The 19,217-nt window shown below is 36.6% G+C and overlaps 1 protein-coding gene and 1 long non-coding RNA gene across 2 annotated transcripts in view; both read left to right on the top strand.

Annotated features, from left to right (window-relative positions):
* atrnl1b (attractin-like 1b) overlaps positions 1-14,256 on the top strand; it is a 69,599-nt gene extending 55,343 nt beyond the window's left edge. The window contains exons 27-29 of the mRNA XM_032573713.1: positions 7,595-7,702; positions 11,114-11,228; positions 12,796-14,256. Of these exons, the coding sequence (XP_032429604.1) occupies positions 7,595-7,702; positions 11,114-11,228; positions 12,796-12,920 (348 nt within the window). The 3' untranslated portion in view covers positions 12,921-14,256. The remainder of the gene's footprint in view (positions 1-7,594; positions 7,703-11,113; positions 11,229-12,795) is intronic.
* On the top strand, positions 943-3,019 carry LOC116726842 (uncharacterized). The gene is made up of 2 exons (XR_004340693.1): positions 943-2,714; positions 2,843-3,019. It is a non-coding gene; the product is annotated as an uncharacterized LOC116726842 (long non-coding RNA).
* Positions 14,257-19,217: the final 4,961 nt, after the last annotated feature.

Raw genomic sequence — 19,217 nt, 5'->3', positions numbered from 1 at the left:
TCCCAAAACGTCCATGTTTTGGGAGTTGTCTCCAATCATAAGATACATGTTGGTAAAAGTAAAATACCACTTTATGTCTAAGCTGTATCCTTGACATCAACACTTTACTAAGACACACAGCTTTCTGCAGCTCTGGTGTGGCATTTTCAGTTGGCCTACTTTTAAAGAAACATTGTATTCAGAATCTGTGTTGGTAACCTTTTCCTGAAAGCTGTGGCAGCCTAGAGGATGCCCTTCACCGCTCAAGTTGTACTTGTTCTTTGCAAATAGATTTTAAACGACTTCACGTGTTGCAATCTTTAAAGCTACTCTTCCGTAATACAAGAATCAGTAAAATCACTTATAGAGATTCTTACAGGACCCTTTAGGGTCCATTTAATAGGCGGTCAATCTGAGGAGGTTTTAGTGCTAACCAGACCATCTGCTTGTTGTTTAATTGCTTACAGTGAAATTAATGCACAGTTTGTCTGCTTACCCGGACATATAGATGAGTTGAAGGTGATCCTTGCGTAGTTTATAAATGAGCCGATTGAGCCTTGACAGTTTTGTTTTACTTGTAAACTAAATGGTTCCCTGATTCTTCTTCACTGTGTCTTTGTATTTATGGGTCTTGGTGAAATGAGGGATGGAAACGTTCGTCCTGGGGCCATTTGAGTCCTCATCTTCTGTAAGGACATGGAATGAATGAGTTTTAATGAGGCTTTCAGAAATGGCTGGGCTGATAATGAAACTGTGATCAAGCTATGGGGCACTTGGGCATCTGATGAAATGTTTTTTTTTAACTGGCTTTCTGGTGTTAAAGGTATTTGTAATTATGGATTGTGTTTGACTTGAATTTGAAGCACATTTTCTTTGGGGTTGGGTTTTTCTCTTGTAATATTTTTATTAGGAAGATCTCTATTTAAGCAAGCAGTCATTTCAAATTGTGTTTCTGAAAATTGACTGTGAATAAAGGACAATTTTGAAGGGTTTCTAGAAACCACACAGCAATTCCTTGAATTACTTTTTATCTCCAAAGAGCTGGATGTCCTCCACACCACAACAATAATTAGATAAGGGCTTTATTTTTTTTGTCTAGGATTTAAAGGGACATGATAACAGAGGTGCACCGGTTAATTTGGATAATTTTGGTTGAAGTTAAGTGATGGGACTTGGATTTTAAGCAGGGACCGCAGGGAGGAAGACACAACAGCTCTAAATGCCACATAGGAGGACAAAGGCTGACCTCTTTGACGCTACCTGTGGGGGAAAACAGAAAGGAGGGGTGTGCTGACATTTTACAAGAGAGAACTGCAAAGATGTTGCACACACAAACATGGATTTATCTAATGCAGCTCCTCTGTGTTTTACACACATGCGAAGACAGACCTTTAAAAATCAACTGTGATGCTCAGTGGTGATGGGTTGTTTGTATTTTCAAAGGCTTTATTATTTAGTCAATATAGTCTCATCAATGCATCGATGGAGAATTATTACAAAAGCATGGCTTTCAGGATTGCTGTGTTCTTTTGGTTGTCTGAATAGAGGACTTTATGTTTCTTAACGTTAGTTGGATTTCTGGGGCATTCAAAGCCAGAATTGAAATGGCCTACTAGCTTCACGGTGTTGTTTGTCCCCATCCTAAATATTTTGAATACTTGCTGTCCGCTAAATCCCCAGTTCTACTTGATAAGTGTCCTTGCACCTCTGTTGGTATCTAGTGTAGTTCTTAAGTGGTTTTATTTGTAGTTGCCTGGTTTTGTTGTGTCTCTTTGACCTTTTTTACGTGTGGGAGGCCTCAGGGGTCAATACTTGTGCCTTTTTCATCTTCTCAACTGGGAGTCATTTTGTTCCTCTTCGCCTGCCATGCCGTCTGGTGGAGTTCATGTTAATTTGATGAAATCAGTTGTTCCCAAATAATCAGGATGATCGTTATGGTATAGAATAACAGGTATTTGGAATGATGTAGAACCCTGGCATTTTCCAGACACTCGTAATCTGCAATGGAAATGAGTCATTTATTTTAAATCTTACCAATATATTGTAAGTTGAACATAGAAGCTTTTTTTTTGTGGCTGAAATCTATCGGACATTTTAGCAAACATTTTAGCTAGTATTCTAGCAAACATCTAAATCCTTTCAAGTCAGAAGAATGGTGTTTATAAAGTGAAAAGATTACTTGGGAATGAATAATTTTGGTCTTAACTGTGTAGGAAAAATAAGAAAATAAAAGCAGCAAAAACAGAAGAAATCTGTTGGTGCGCAAATACTTTTTCACAAACCAACTAGTCTAAACTCTTCACTCCCAAATCTTCAAATCCAGGTATTTTTTATTATTTATTTTTATAGACTTAAAGTAAATGTGTTTGCTTTAGCTTAGGCTTGAATGTCCCCCTGAGGACAATTAGGACTCAAATAAGATCATCTTTCTCCTAATCCTTTTTGGGTGTCAAGTTAGCTCACTCGTTTTTATTTGTTAAGATTAACATTTAAGTGCAAAATAATTGAGCACCTTTTTGAATCCTTCAGAAGTTGCCCTTGAAAATGTTTTGTTTCACTATTTAGCCCCTCACTTTACATTGAAATTGGGCCCGTTAATTAATATTCTGTTCCTGAATTTGATATCTTAGCCCACACAGAACACCTCAGCCTTTCCAGCATCATATCAGCTTTGGAAAGTGTGGCAGGACACCACTGGATATCTTCATCTGGTTATCTTAAGTCCATTAATCACAGTACGTGTTCAGACTGTCCAACAATTGGCCACATGCAGGGTGTAAATTGCCTCCAACATATTTGCCATGAGGAAAGCAATGGTGTATGTACATTTGACTGCATGTTTATGTATTGTTTCACTTTAAAGGAGCCAGCCTGTGGGCATAACCGGTGATCTTTGAAAGGGACAGAGTGACCTGCATCGGTGTGAAATGCGCTCGGAGGCGGGATGACACCCACCCCTTCATACAGTCCAATGAAGGGAACAAAATGTTGTATTCACTCGACAGATAATTCATGCCCTCACTTGCCAAATTAATCAAGTTGCATAGCAATGCGCTGCAAGCCCACCCTTATCAAAACTGTGAATGGCTCCAGCTTGTACTCTAGACAAAATCAGTCTGTCATTGCATAAACGTTAATTGGTTTTACAGAGTTCAGCCTTGCCTTTTGTCATTAACTTAGCATTCATTTCCAGTCTCTCAGGTATTGTGCTGGCCCTTTTTAACCGCTGCTTTCTTGGCACATTTCTGATGGCAGGTGCTAGACTTTGCTCTTGCTCCCATCTTGTGCTTTGCTGTGTTAAAATGAATTCTGCAACATGATAAATAACATTACTGCTATCTGACATTTAGGATGAATGTTGTTGGATTTGAAGCTTTTTGTGCTGGAAACCGTAATAAGCCTTGAGCTGTTTTCTTGTTTTGGAACAACCTCGCCGGGCCCCCCCCATCCTGCGTTTATCTTTTTGAAAAGGGCAACATTTTTCATTTTGACCCATTGTGACCCAGCAGCTCAAATCTATCGGTTTTGTATTGTCGGTTTGATGTTTAATGGCAGAGATGTACAACAATTTAACATCGGGCATCAGATATAAAGTTTAAAAAAGAAAAAATCAATCAGGTGATCAATGTCAATTTTATGTGGGTGTTATTTTTTTCACTACCTCCCTGAGGGAAGGTTTTCAGATTGAACAAAGCAGCACCACTTTCCACTTATTCACCATGTACCAATACGTTTCCACGGCACTGAGTGGGGTCTCCGAAATGCTTTAATTCTATTTGTTGGCACATTAGATTAAATTAAGGCTTAACATTTAAGATGTAGGCGCATCTAAATAAACCAGAATATCATTAAAAATATTTATTTCATTGACTCCTTTTGGAAAGTTAAACTCGTATAGATTCATCGCACGAAAAGAGTATTTCAAGGGCATTTTTCTGTTATTTGGATGATTTTGACCTGCACTGAATGAAAATCCAGCACTCTTCAAATTCTAAAAGTGCATAAGACCAATAAATTATTTTTACTTTAGAAATGTTACGTTAAAGCCTATATAATCACAGAAAAGGTAATTTGATAGTCATTCACACCCCACACATGGAGGGTAGCATATCCCACATTCATACGAAGCTGAACAGTTCACGCACAGTCACGTGGTAGTGGGACGTTCGTATTTGGAGCTTTTGCACACACTTTTAATACATAGCCATGTTTGCTTGACTTATTGTTTTTCTCTTTTCTCTCTTTTTCTGCCAAAACTGGTTTTCAGTCTGGTGCTTTGGTCTCAACTTTTCCTTTTTTGAAAGACTATTTTGTCCACAGAAACTCCAGAATTCATTTTATCTGTTGTTTCTGTTGTTTTATTTATATATTTTTGTTTATATATTTTGGTAATTTTACAATGTCTTCCAGTTCAAATGTTGAAATGTCCATAAAATTTAAAGTTTATTGATCTTTGAGAAAGCGTTCTTAAGTTATTCTTTCATTATTACTATTGTATTACTTGGAAATTGTCTCGAAACAACAATGTTATCGTTTATCGCAATAGGTTCTGGGACAATTTGTCATCTGGCAAAATTTCTTATTGTGACAGGCCTAGTCTTAATATAATAGTATTTTAGTAAGGAACTGTTTATGTCTCTGTTTACTCTCTTTTGTCTCCTTTGGATACAAAAAACACATAGTAGAAGCTTTCTAGTTGAAACAAAATATTAAAATTGGCTGTCTGAGTGCATTTCTGCATAAAACATGGCAACAACCATCTGACCAATCACACCCCAACACACGACACTTTGCACAGAGCTCTGTTGAAATAGTTTGACCTGGGTCTGGTGTCGGGAAGGGGAAGCGGGTGCCTCTCTGCGAACAAAATGACGCAATTTTCCTCAAGCATCCACATGAGTGAGAGCTGATTTTGACACTTCGAAGAAAATATGTGAGACCCTTAACCCATCAGAGGTTATTTCTAAAGACGTTAGCTGTTTTACATAGAAATGTAACACTCATGAGAAATATTTGAAGCTATTTTGTTAGCATTTGGAATTCTTATTTAATCTTTTAATTTGTTTTTGGGATCAACAAAGTATTTTTGAGTTAAAATGTTTCAGTACAGATCTGTATTTTAATATACCATGAATGACTTAAGCTGTCTAACTTATGGCCGCTACTGAAGAATTGCAAATAGCCCGACTTTGTCTTTTTGCCATTTGTCTTTGATAAACACCTAGACACTGATTCAAGTCGTCACTTTCTCACTTGTTCATTTTTCACGTGTCAACCTCTCTAGACCTCTTAATATTTTTTGCTAATTAACAGCCAGACCAATGAATACTAAATTATGCTCCGTGTTAAAGGTTGGGGGTCCAGAGACAAGAATTGTCAGGGTCAGTCCAATCTCAAGGAGAACACTGTGTTCAGGAATGAAACTATGACACCTAAGTGCCTAAAAAGCACATTCTTATTAAAGTTGATGTATTATTTATACTGAGTGTGGGAAACTCTTCAAGAAAAACTTTTTGAGGCAGAAATTTACAACATAATTCATTATTTCTAAGGAACATCTAAGGTTTGAAATGGTAAATATAAATCATTATTACCCTTTTACACCATGCAACATTTATTGATAATACTGACATGTTTGCCATATTATATTTTCAATATTGTCTAGACAGAATCCCCACATTTTTCAGATCAGTCTTTCCTTTTATATAACCTAGAAAAATGTTTTAAATCAGACTTTTTCTATTTAATTTAGGCACCAGATAATGTTTATGTTGACCCATTATTTATAGGTCTTTAATTTGAATTGTCTATATAAAAATAAGTGCAATAACTAATAACGTGTTGTATCACCACCCAGTGTCACCACCCAGTAGGTGGTGATACTTTTAGCTTTTTAACCACATTTTCAGATTTTTTTGGCAAATGATAATATAATATTTATTCATTTTTCACAAACTTTAACTCAAGGGACCAACCTGTATTTTAAGAAAATTCCAACATTTTTGAACACTTTGTAAGCTCTATAGAATAGAGCTAAGGAGGTTAAAATTAGGTAGATAAATATACAATCAAAGGAACCAATGCATTTCTATGGTCTTTGATTAGTCTTTGATTGGTCTTTGAAAGGTAATTGTTTGCTGGTGTTCATTCTTCATGATACTTGGAGAGGTCCAGAAGAAGCACCAGTAATGAGAATCATCATAAAAAAACCTACTAAAGGTTTTTAGTGATCTGAAATACAATCAAATCTTAATGTGCCACACTTAAGCTCATCTCAAACCCAATACCAATCAGTCATGTCCTTGGTGCCTGTTTAGATTTTGATCAGATGGTGCGCTCTGTGGCATTAGTTGTTGTACAGTATTGATTAGTTGGGGGGAAAAAAAATATTTTCTGCTCAATCTAGGCAACAGAAATCATGTCTCCATGTGATCCAAATACCTAATCAGTTCTCCTGTAGTTGTTGACTCATTAACCAATCAATTACTACTCATAGTTTTAGTTTTATATATTGATTCAGTGTGTTGATGGGGTTAAAGAAAAGTACATATTTATTAATGTCCCTTTTGCATTTTAGTAGCTACTAAAGTTTGGGAGTTTGGGGGAAAACTCCCAAACTCCAAAGTCAGAATGATTGGTATTGTGAATATTGTGTAAAACCAGGCAATTTTACAATTTCTTTTAAGGCAGAGTTTTGTTGTAAATTTATGTTTTCTATTTTCTTCTGCTTTTTCATGTGATATTTTCATTTATTTATGTCGCAAATGTTTCTCCTGTTGAGCTTTTTGCTGCCTTAATTGCACGACTCATTTGAAATCTGTCGAAAGATTTATTCAGATCGAGAATCTGAGAAGGCCTTCAGATTTGCTTGTCACTTTGCACGGATGGAAGAGAAAGAATGAATGACTGATTATTTTGATCAAAATTTTGAACAACACAAAAGAGACAAGAAATAGATGAAGAAAAGTCAGGTACACGGAAGGAAGAGATGTAGGAAGCAAGAGTAGAAGTACGTAAGGAATGGAGGTAGCGCACTGGGAAGGAAGGAGAGAAAGAAGCAACATCATTAGGATGCAAAAGAGAAAATGCAAGGAAAGAAAATGGGAAAAAAGAAAGCAATAAAGGTCACAAGGGAGGAGGGATGTAGAAAATAAGGAAAGGACACTAGGAAAGAAGCAGAGAACACAAGATGGATGGATCCAACTTTTAGACAAAAAGAATAAAGTCTGAAAATATTAATATTTTTCCATACTCATATTTTCATTTCCTGTGCTTTTCCAGACTGTGTATTAAACCTTCATTTCTCCTCAAGCAGAAGCAGCTGCCAAGCAAATTAATTTTGTGCATAAATGTTTGTTTTTCTCGTATCCTTCTGTTTTACTCTTAAATTCTCCAAAACAAACATAAAACAATTAACAGTTGTTCGCTAATTGGAAAAGAGTGTTTCATCTTTAACTTGAAGCTTTTGGAGAAAAATCATTAAACGATCATAGTAATGTGGCAGTGGTGTTATAATTCTGGTGAAGTGTTTGTATTAATGGCACTGAACATGTGTTAAATGTTTAATATCACGTTTACTGTGGTTTGTTCACGTTTCATCTGTTTGTTTCTACAGCAGCTGATGAGAGAGCGCCAGCAGATGGCCAGTCGTCCATTTGCATCCGTCGCCGTTTCGCTGGATGCCAGAGGAGAGCTAACAGAAGTCCTGCAGCCTTTAGTTGACGTAAGACTAAATCCCACATTTCATGCAACATTTTTATTGTATGCGTTCTTTTTTTGACTTTGATTTACAAAATGTAGAAATAGCAACAATATTCTTTCAACTTATACAACCTTGACTTCTTGACTGCTTCTTCTTTTAAAGAGATAGAAAATATGTTATTACTTTAATTCTACATAATTAAAAGCTAGTATGATGAATCATCAAAATCATTTTTTCCCAGTAGTCATGTAAAAAAGAAATCAGTGATGATTTCTTTGAGGTATTCAAACTGCTTCAGTTTTTTCTTTTTTTTTTTTGCCTTGGTTCACTAAAATGTATCTCTATTAATTTATTACTGCCAATTTCTCTCTCATATACTTCTGCTTAGAATTAAACTGTGCTGTCCAGTCAGTCCTGTTTTGTTCATACTTCTAAAACAAATGGGAATGTCTGGCTCCAAGTTCAGCATAGGGCTCCAGGCTGTATGCTATATTGCTTGGTTTAAAGTAAGATGAAGAGATACGTCCTCAAAATAAGATCTGAGGGACCACTGGTGATTTCTCAGCCTGGTTCGGGCTCTGTGTCACCTGCTGCTGCAAGAAATAAAATCACTGTGGCAACCTGCAAAGAGGCAACACATTAGCGCCGAGCATTCTGCTGAGTGGTACTCACACGGCATTATGGTGTTTTGAAGGGCAATGTAAAGCGAAGAAGAGGAGGAAAAGCAACGCTTCTCGGTTCTGTGAGTGCATCGTGCCGTCTGGATCAGAACGCTGCTAGAAACAGCCTGTTTTTTCTTGATTAAAGTGTAGTTTTAATTGCATACTTGTCACTCTAATGTAGGTTTGTATGGACAGTTAAGGGTTTCTGATGTTTTAGTCAGATATTTTAGATAGGAGCAAACTCTTGGGAATTCATGCTCCTGTTTTTGTTAGATTTTCGCTTTGTATTTATCTTAGTAAAAAAAAAATGTTGTCCACACTTTCTTGGTGTGGCGTACCTCATGGTTCTGTTTTAAGAACATACATGTTTCTGTCATACATACTCCCACTTGGTCAAATTTTAGAAGAGTTTTACATGCTACTGGAGGATCAAAATTATTTTTTGATCCACTGAGATGTGGGCACAGACAATTCTGACTTCATTAACATTTTATTTTATGGCTTAATTTTGAGGAGCACAGAAGGCAGAATGTAAAAGTACGAGATTGCTGTTCTCAGGCGATTTATGATCACATAAGATTTTTTGTGTTCCTTTGCACCAAAGTGACATTTTCTGAGCTGTGTAAAGCTAACAGAAAATATTCTGAAATGTGACAAATATGCAGTTATGTAAACGTTTTTTTAAAAATTACCTTTCGATCCAAAGGCAAAGCCAAAACATTATTTGCAGCGGTAAACAGGAATGCGTTTGTTGTAGCAGCTCCATGGCTTGCACGCTTAATAAAGAATTAGTCATCAGAATATGTTCTTTTTCCATTGAAGTTGAAGTATTGATCCCATAACTCTCAAAACCTTTGAGCTAAAATGTTTTTGTCTTTTAGTAATCTATTTAAAAGTTGAACGTTTACACGTTTTTAAATATTCAATTGCACTTTTGGATGACTTACAGACATATTAGATGATTGATGATCTGGAGGAGAACTCGCCAAACAACCTAATTCTGCTCTGTGTCAACTAATAAGTCAACATCTGCTTCCACTTAACTGTTGCAAATATTTTTTGATGACACAGAGGACACTGGCTTTTATTTCGCCTGCCCTGTTTCTGCTTTAACTACTAAATTTTAGAGTGCTTCTTCAAATGAATTTGTGTAGAAAACACAATCAAGAAAAGTTGTCTCACCATGTTAGTCTCTCAGAAAGATTCCGACTTACTGAAACATTTAGGTCCTGTATGACTGAACCATAAGCGCTAATCTCTCCATATCTGTCCTCAGCGTCTCTACTTTTCCAACTGGTTTGAGAAGATCCCACCATCCTTTTTACCGATTTTTTTCCATTTGCTTGGCTTAACCCTCCAAGTCGGGCTCCGCTTTTAGTGACCAAGATGTCAGCAGCTGCTGGACAGAGAGACTCAGGCCTGCATACTGCAGACCAAAATGGCAGGCACTCGACATATGGAGCCAGTAATGAACAGCTAGTTTGATTGATGAGACCTGTCAGTCCTGGAAAGAGAGCTCATCCTGACTGTTTAGTTGTTTGTTTGCATGTATTAGCATGTTTGTACTGGTGTGTTTATGAGATCTGGAGTTATGAATGACCATTTTACAAATGCAAAATATCTAAATAGGCTTTGAATAATCTTAGAATTCCGACTAACCAAAATATTTTACACATTGGTGGTAGAAAGTAGATTGGCTGTATGACTAAAAGGAAACTGGTTTAAATTTAAAACTTCATATTTTGAAAATACTAAATAGCTCTACAGCTCTATTGGACTTACAATTATTTTCTTATTTTAAGAGTTTTTTTTAGCTTTACAAAGATATGTGCAACGCAGTAATGACCTGATAAATATCAAAATGATTAAAGATCAACATTTAGAATTTTGTGGTGTAAGACGACAAAAACAAATGAAAAAACATGCAGTTCCTCTGAGATCATGGCATTTAAAATTGTCTGATGGATACAAAAGTGCAATGTGTCTTTTACTAGAAATTAAAAGACAAGAATTCAGTTATAGTAATTATTTCTGTTTTTATTAGCTTTTGTTCTCAACGTTTATCTACAGATTATCTGAAGATCTGGCTTTCAACGCAAATTTCACAAGAATCTTCTTAAAAATGTCAATCCTCATAGGCACTTAAAAGTTATTTTCACTCTGACTTTGCTGTTTCTACTTTAAACACCACCACGCAGAGAAAGGAGAAAAAAATGCATTTCTATTCAGACACGTTGTTTCTCAACAATTTCTGTCCTTTCATCCAAAGCATGCTGTGAAACCCTTGACATTCATTATCAGGATGACATGTTTTTCACGCTTGATACGAGCAGTTCTGGCCATTACGTCTGAGGGGTAGGTCATCGCCTCGGCACTCTGACTGTCTGACAGGGACACAAGTGTTTTTGTTGTGTGACCAATCAAACCATTTGTCTCAGGAGGAGGGCGTCTTGACTTAAATGCAGCAGCTCCATCAGATGACATGAGTGACTTTTGGTCAGCTGGTTCCTCTAAAAAAATAAATAAAGCATCACTTGAACCAGAGCAGAAAGTAACATTGATTTCAGCTTAGTTGGTAAAGCAAGGGTGTATTATCCAGCAGAGAAAGCTGTTTGTTAAAGCATTATAGCAGTTATTGGTGCTGTCTGTCGAGAACAAAAATACTACTTTTTTTGTTTTGTTTTACCCATATTATCGGATTTAGAAGAACAAAATCTTGATTAGTACTGAAATTCTGTTAATTTGTGTTTTTTCTTTTGTTGTTTTTAAGGGTGCGCCTAAACCAGTTGCAATGGAGCCATGTTTTGGAGGGAAGGCTGCTGTGCTAACTGTCCTCATGCGTCTCCCGTCTGGACTTTCTGACCTGCCTCCACCTGGACAGTCGGGTAAGCAACTCACACTGACATGTGAATCACATTTCTCTGAAATCGGTTACAAAAGTCCCAAAGAATTCGATCTGAATTAAGACCACAATCATAATCATCACAGTGGATCATTATCCAACATAGAGAAGTTAAATGTGTTACACGTGCTACACCTATTGCACTAATTATCTAACTTTTGACAAGCAAACTGGGCAATGAGTGCAGCCTGAAGCAACATCGTTTTACTTTTTAATTGAGGCACTAATAAATGAATTATGAGACATTTTCTGCCAGAGAGAGAGAGAGGGGGAGGATTTACTTGGAAGATTGGTCAAGCTTTTCATTTGTTCTTGCCAAATGGATATTGTTGACCAGATGCTGGAGTCATCTGAGTAAAAACAAAAACATTACCACTCAGTTATAAAAGATGCCTGATGAGAAAACACATTCTTAAATTGTAGATGACCTCACTGCCAGAGTAAATATTAGATTGTCAGTACTCAGATTATGTTTTATTTCAATTCTTGCTCTAATTTGCTTGTCAGCATTGCTGCAGTGCATCGTGTCAGGCTTGGCAGCAGTCGTCAAATGTCCCCTCATATAAAAAAACAGCTGTTTTATCTTTTGCCCATCATTGACTGTTTTTGCTGAAATATTTTTTGCAAAGCCTTTTATCTTTGATGAAATTTGATGTCATCTTACCCTTTACAAAAGAGAGATGTATCAAAAGTCATTATTTTGCAAAATTAGCCATATTTTTTTCCCTTTGTTAAACAGATTGCCAAACCAATAAAAAAACATCTTGATGATGAAGCTCATAGCTGAAACTGTTAAAATAACATTACCAGTGAATAAAAGAGGATAGGAAAATAGGAAATAATTATTAATTGATCTACTAATTGAGAAGTAAGTTGTTATGAATATGCTGTCATATGAAAGACTACTGATTTGGCAGTTAGTAAAGGAGCCAAAGCTCATCTCAGATATCTAAGCATATTATTGGAATGTTGAGTGGAAGGACAAAGTCTGATAGAAAAAGGTGAACTGTTGCTTTTTGGTCCAAAGCAGGAGTCTGCAACCTTCTACACTGGCTCTTAATAATTTCGCAAGCAGTGCAGAACCAACATTTTTTAAAATACACATATAACAAATACAGTTTTTAGTTTTTTTTTTGTATGTAATAAATTCTGTGTTATTTTTCCACAACCAAATGAAACAAATATCACTAATACACAGCTCTGGAAAAAATTAACAACAGAAAAACAGGATTTTTTCCTCTGTGTACCAAATTAATCCTTCATATAGTGAACTCACCATAAGAGAAACTGTAAAAAGTTTGAAGACGGCAAATTTTATAGTCAGTAGAGGAAATGTCAAACCAGCAAATGTATACCTATAGATAGCTCTATTGTTGTATTCAAATTGAGCAGTATTTTATAAGTTGCGAATTAAATTTCTTCTCTGACCAAATAAACAAAATCACACTGTCCTTTCCATTTATTTGGGTTTTCTTCAGTTGCACATGATCAATGTAAATACATTTCTCTCTATCTAACCTCATACGTCTCTCTGTTGTCCTTTACTACAGGACTGATTGTCGCCAGTGCGTTGGTAGACATCTCACAACAGAAGCCATCAGATTTCAAGGACAAGTCCCAAGCTTTAAAGAACCGAAAAGCCCTTCCTCCAGCTCACCAAGGGACCTGCGTCTGACTCCATCCGGCGGTTACGTTTCTGACCAACCGCCATGTCATTCCAGCATGTTTCAGGTCTCACAACTGGAAGCCTTTCCACAGACTTGACCTGCTTAAGTGACTTGTAGGAGATTTATTTTGGCTGCTAACATTCACCACTACAGCTCCCACTTTGCGTGAGCGCAGTCCCTTATTTACGAATATGCCGACACCAGAAATCCATGGCAGCGACCAATCCAGGCCAGGCTTCAGTTTCTTCACTTTCGCTCGGACAGCTCAGTCTACATTTAACGAACATCTGTCATGTTTTCCACAAATTATGGCAGATCCACACTCATTGAAGTATGACCGATGAAGGTTTTTTATTTGAAAAGCATGAAGGAAATGTAAATGCGCATTTGGGAATGTCACAAGCTGACCAAATTTCCTCATATGATCAAAAACGGTTGGTAGATGTCCAATATGTGCACCCTGTATAATTTTTTACTTTTCTTTTGCGCACCAGTAAGTGGTACATTTGGGTGCCAGATCATTCAGATTTCCCTGGTTTGTCTTTTTTTGTTGTAAAGAATTTAGACTTGAAAAGGTCTCAACTTAACAACCCATAATTATATTTCAAACCATGACAACTTGAGCATTTTCTGCAATTTTTAAGCATAATTGTTCATTTGCATAAGACTCCTCCATCCAGCAAAAGCTAAAGTCTGTATTTTCTGTGGGATACATGAACTAATGCTGCAGAGGAGAGTCCCTTCTCGTGACATGCCGGGTGAAGACATGAAGGAGCCACGAAGAAATCATTCGTCATTGAATTATGGCATGAAAATCTAGAAGAAGTTGGATGCATTTTATTTGGGAAAAATGTAGTTATGTTCATTTTTTTCTCTCGGTGTAGTCACTGTTCAATAAACAGAAAAAACACTGAAGTTACTGTAGTTTGTAATAAAAAGTTTTGGACGTTTTGACGCTTTTGAACCGAGATTGGGATGGTGGACATTTCAAGAGGCTGCTCCAGAGAAGTCCTGCTCTTCTAGCTGTTTACTAGTTTGTTTTGTAAGTTTTATATGACAAAAAAAAAGAAGCTATAACTTTATTTCACCTTTTAAGTACAATGAGTTGTGCTAATAATAAGAATGCCTTTGCTCTTCATGAGCTCAAATGGGAGCATGAAAATCTGAAGGAGTTTCACATCTGTACAGTGTCTCGTTGGAACAAATGTGGGTCGTCTTCTTGCGCAATTGTTTTTTTTTTTCGTCAGGTTTTCATGAAACTGGTGAAAACCTTTTGTTAATTTCAGGCCTTGTCACCTGATACTATTATATCTATAATAAATTATCGGTTTGCTACACTTGTGAGGAGCTTTTCTGTTACTATGTTTTTGTATCTAACAGATTCCTGTTTTCTTGCACATTCTCGTTGACTTCAAACCACTTGTTCTAATGTCAGCCCCTTTTTTTCTATTTGTGCATCTTTATAAACTGTTTGGGCATTGTCCAGCTTTGTGTCGCAAAACTCATGATGAATTTCATGATGCCATCTAATGTGTTTTTTCTTAATTTTATTTTGTGTTTGTAGAGTAATCCTTTAACTGTGTCTTTGCACAGGAATCAGGCTCATGCTGTTCTGTGAAACAGATGACAAACTTGCATATCAGTCATCGTCAGTGTATTGGAAAGATGGACAATATGCCAGAAAATTAAAAGAAGAAATATCAGAACAAAAAAAACTTTTTGCAGTAAACTTTCTTCCATCTCTCACATTGTGTTGAACTTAAATGTTTTTTTGTTGTTGTCATATTTAGTTTTGACAGTAGACTGGGAGATATTTACTATAGATGTAAAAATAGTAGAGTAAAAATACTGCAAGGTGTTTTTATAAATGTAAAATATTGTCATCCGCACGAGCGTCGCCATACTGTCTGCGCTGCAATGCATTCTGGGTAAATGACATATGCTAGGTCACGTAGCAGTGCTAGCTCCATCCAGCCCAGACATTGAGCAACTTTAAGCCTTTTAAATTGGAACCAGAGCATGTTGAAATCGATAGTAATGCAGAAATTACAAGGGGTATTGAAGATGAAGCGACCAAACGGAGGAAGAGGAAAGAGTTGAGCAAAGAAGTTTGTGCTGCTGCTAGCTTCAGCTTCATAAATGAAACAATGTGGTTGGAGTCGGACACCGGTAAGTCGTTGACGTTCTCTGTGTCAGGTCCGGTGTTGCATCTATTTAGGGTCTGGTCTCCGGTCTGTTGTTGGGTCTGTGATTTCACATTAGGTACCGGTGGAAGGAGCGATTAGCTTTGTTATCATTTAAAAGATCTGCCAGTGTTGCCTGTCTGATGTTTTTCCCAGTTTGTTGCTCGCTAGCTGGGACAGTTTAGGCATTTTGAGGATAAAATCTGTCAGCACCAAATGTTAGCCATTTGGTTTTAGCTTGGGAGGTAAAGACCACCTGTTAGCTCCTTCATCAATTTTGCCCTTACAAATGAGTCAAGTTTTCTGGAGAGAAATGTTTAAGGCACAAATGTGGGGTCATTCAGCAATTGTGTTCTTCCATTGGCTATTTCCCTTTGCTCTCTTTTTTTCATGTGGGAAGCAATGAAGACTCACCTTACTATTTATTTGTTTGTTTTGAAATTGCAAGCCAACAGCGATGCAGTGTGGCATTGTCTAAATTTATACCAGTCAAACGCAATATTCTAAAGAAAAAAAGGTAGCCTTCCAGTGTTTCCAGTCCAGCAGGACCCTAACCTCTCCATCAACTCAGCAGGCACTACTGCAGCCCAATCTCACAAAATAACGTAGAAAATTCAAGACTTAACCTTTAGGTATTGCTGTATATTCAAGTAAAACAAAGAATTACTATAGACATGGTAATTCTATGTCTATGGTTATGTTGCTGCATTTAACATGTATAGTGTTTTGCTTTCCCCCTTGCACTTTTTCACATTTTGTTACTTTGCAGTTGGTTGCAGGGATGTATTGTGTATTTTTCCTTTTATTAGCTTGGTGCTTTCAGTGTTTATTTTGAAGTAAAGAACGCATTGCATTCGTCTTTTCCAAGCTCGAAGTGATGTTAAGAGGTTTGTCCTTCATTGTATTAACTCCCTATAGATTGTTCATGCTTTTTTTTTTCCAGTGTCATTGCTGTGTGTTTGAGCAAGGATGTAGGCAGTTGGCCAAAGTGCTACTTTAAGGAATCTTCACTAATTTTGTACCCATTAGCTGCAGCCACTCTTGGAGAAAAAAGCTTCTAGTGGCCTACAGGAGCGTTCAGTACCAGCAGGAGATCCTTAAATGATAGTGGACACCACATACAGACGGAGAATGTGATATTACTCAATATGACTATGGAGTATTAACTTCACAATGGATTCAGTTTATGTATTTAGTAAACTTTGTTATCTTTGACTCTTATGTAGACGGTTTCCTTTTAAATCATCTGGACTGACCTTGAAAGCATAGAAATATGATTTGTGGGAAGCAAATTCCATCAGAGGACCTGCAACAAACGTTAGTCAGAGACTAAAAGGTTTAGAAGCTACCCAAGTAGAGGTAGTATTTTTATTTTTTTCATTTAGGTTTAGCAACATCAGCTTATTAAGCCAGCACAGGAATGTCTAGCCATCATACTGTTCAGGAAGGAAACATGTTCTGGTGTGAAATGTGTATATTAACCCCCAAATTAAAGCAAAAAACCTTATGACGTTGTGGGCTGAATGTGGTAACATTGTATATACAGTATAAAAGCCATGGACCAACATAAGTTGTCTGTCAGAATGGGCCAAATTTACAGCAAACTGTTATCAGAAGCTTGTGGAAGACTAGAAAAAAATATTAGACCCAGTTCACACCATATTAAAGCTAATACTAAAGATGAAGAAATGCATGTCAATTTTGATTTTGAAAAGAAAAAAATCTATACATATTTTGGCATTTATGGAAAAAATGTTGTTGGTAGTCCTAACTGACTTACAGTGGGAACAGTTAGTCTGATTAAATGGTCGGTAAACAGTATCAGCAGAGGGGTGTTTATGTAACTCAGCGTTTGAGTTATTTCTTCAAAAGCAACTTTATTTTTAATTGCATATTAATAAAATGTTGCCATGTGGCCAGTATTTAAACTGGTAATTTAATAATTGAGGATGTTTTCACTAGAACTATTTTGCTTTGCTGATTTTGTAATAACGTAATAAAAGTTCAAATCAGTGCCCACAAGACATAATTATTGTGCTTTGGCAGTTGAATGTTTTTGATATCCTTTTTTTTTTTCCGAAAGAATCTCACTTTTTATTCTAACCATTTTAGAATACTGTCAAGATAAAAACTGATTCATAAGGTTGTTATCTGCAGTCTTAAATTGGTTGTCTTTATCCATCTATTCTAGAGCTTAAAAAAATGTTTGTTCCTCTAAAATCCCAATTTAATCCAATCAAGAAGCCATTATTTCTTATCTCTGTCCATGGGACAAATTTGAAAAGATGTGAAGCAAAGTATCTTGACGTAACTCATAGTTGTTTACTGTGAAAAGTCAGACACACACTGACATTTGGACACAATAAAACCCCCCAAAAGTAATAAAATGAAATTGCCTCTGCTCTCCTGGCTAATAGAAAAGGTTGAAATCCACAGAGAAGTTCTGGCTGGCTGAAAAATGGTGCACGGGAGGTCAGCGTTGCAGTAATTAGATATGAGGTGCCGCGGCTGTAATTGTGCAGTTTTATCAAGATCCACTTTAATCCATGCCAAGGGTGAGCGTGCGGACGGTGAAGACTTGCAGTGGTTTTATGGGTGTGGAAGGGTTGAAACCTACCGAGCTCAGAGCTTGGTGGCAGGGGAACAATAAATCTGGAGAGCAATAATATTTACAATGGGCTTCATGTCAGCTGATGGTCTCAAGGCATCAATCACCTGAAGTAAGACAACATTAATTGGAATTTGATGTGTTGAAGTTTTTAGAGAAGCAATTTTAATTTAGAAACTAAGATAAAAACTATAAATTATTAGCCCAGTAGCTAATCATTTAACCCCATCAATAATGTAGCTGGTTTAAAATGACAAAAATGTGCAAAAAAGCATAAAGGTATAAGATTATATAATTTTTGGTGTTTGAAGTTACTGAAATGCACAGCGCCTCGCAGATGTATTCCTCTTGACCTTTTTCACATTTTGTCACATTACAACCACAAATTTCAGGGTAATTTACTGGAATTTAATCTGATAGACCAACACAAAGTATCATATAACAGTGAAGTGGAAGAAAACTGCTACCAGACTTAAAACGATTACTAATAAAAATCTTAACCGTATCTTGTCTATTTTATAGTCTTGCTCCTGCAGCCCCCAGACAATCTGCTGTATAAAAGCAATCAATTACAGTAACTATCCTGCAGTTTTGTGTGCTTGAAGTAAAATGTACCAAGTACTTTATACTTTCCTTCAGCATCTGATAAAATGGACACCGTTTCTTTCTTGTGCAGAACATGAGGTGGACATTTTGGTCCTTCTGTTTCTGCGAGACGTCCAATAAATCTTTGGCTTTCTCTCTAGATCGTGCATTCCATCACTGTTCCCAAAACAGGTGACAGTACACATCGCCCTCCCCGTCCAGGGACGAGTCTGTCCTCTGCAGGTTACGTCCTTGTCTGCTTCTGTCACTCCTCACAGGGACTGATATGATCTAAGTGGCAATAGCAGGGTGTCTGCCAGGTGCCATCCTATAATCCTGCTTTACAGGAGTTTCTTCTATATGGAAAGGTGAGATAAAGTGGCTTTTTTGGGGGGAGGGAGGGAGGAAGGATGACATGATCCATGATATATGTTTGTTATTGTGTCTATAAACCAAGATGTCTTATTATCATTATTATTATATTGTCATGCTTAACAAACATTAAATATTATCTCATCTTTTGATTGTTAGATATTTTAAAAACAATTGTGTCTTGCAGAACCTTATACTTTATCACAGCAATCTTCAATGTATGTTACAGGAATTCATGGTTATCAAAATCTTGTATAAATAAATATCTGAAAACTGTGCTGTGCTGAATACGCTTGACAGACTTTTGTTTGTAAAAATATTAAAACCACAAATCTTTTCCTTCCCATTTAATAAATGTGCACTACTTTTAGTTGGTCTGTCACTTAAAATCTCAGTAAAGTTTGTAAAAGTTTGTGGTTGCTACTTGACAAAATGTAAACAAGCTCAAAGCAAAGTATTATTAAACAATATGCTTTTTTTAAATCTCAAAACAAAAATCTATTCAAAAAACCTCTTATGCTCTTCATCTTGGATCAATTCATTATAGGTAGACTGTT

This window comes from Xiphophorus hellerii, chromosome 10 (assembly GCF_003331165.1).
Source record: "Xiphophorus hellerii strain 12219 chromosome 10, Xiphophorus_hellerii-4.1, whole genome shotgun sequence".
In the NCBI taxonomy this organism is placed as follows: domain Eukaryota; kingdom Metazoa; phylum Chordata; class Actinopteri; order Cyprinodontiformes; family Poeciliidae; genus Xiphophorus; species Xiphophorus hellerii.
The sequence above is the reverse complement of the archived record's forward strand: the minus strand, read 5'-3'. Positions and strand labels throughout refer to the sequence as shown.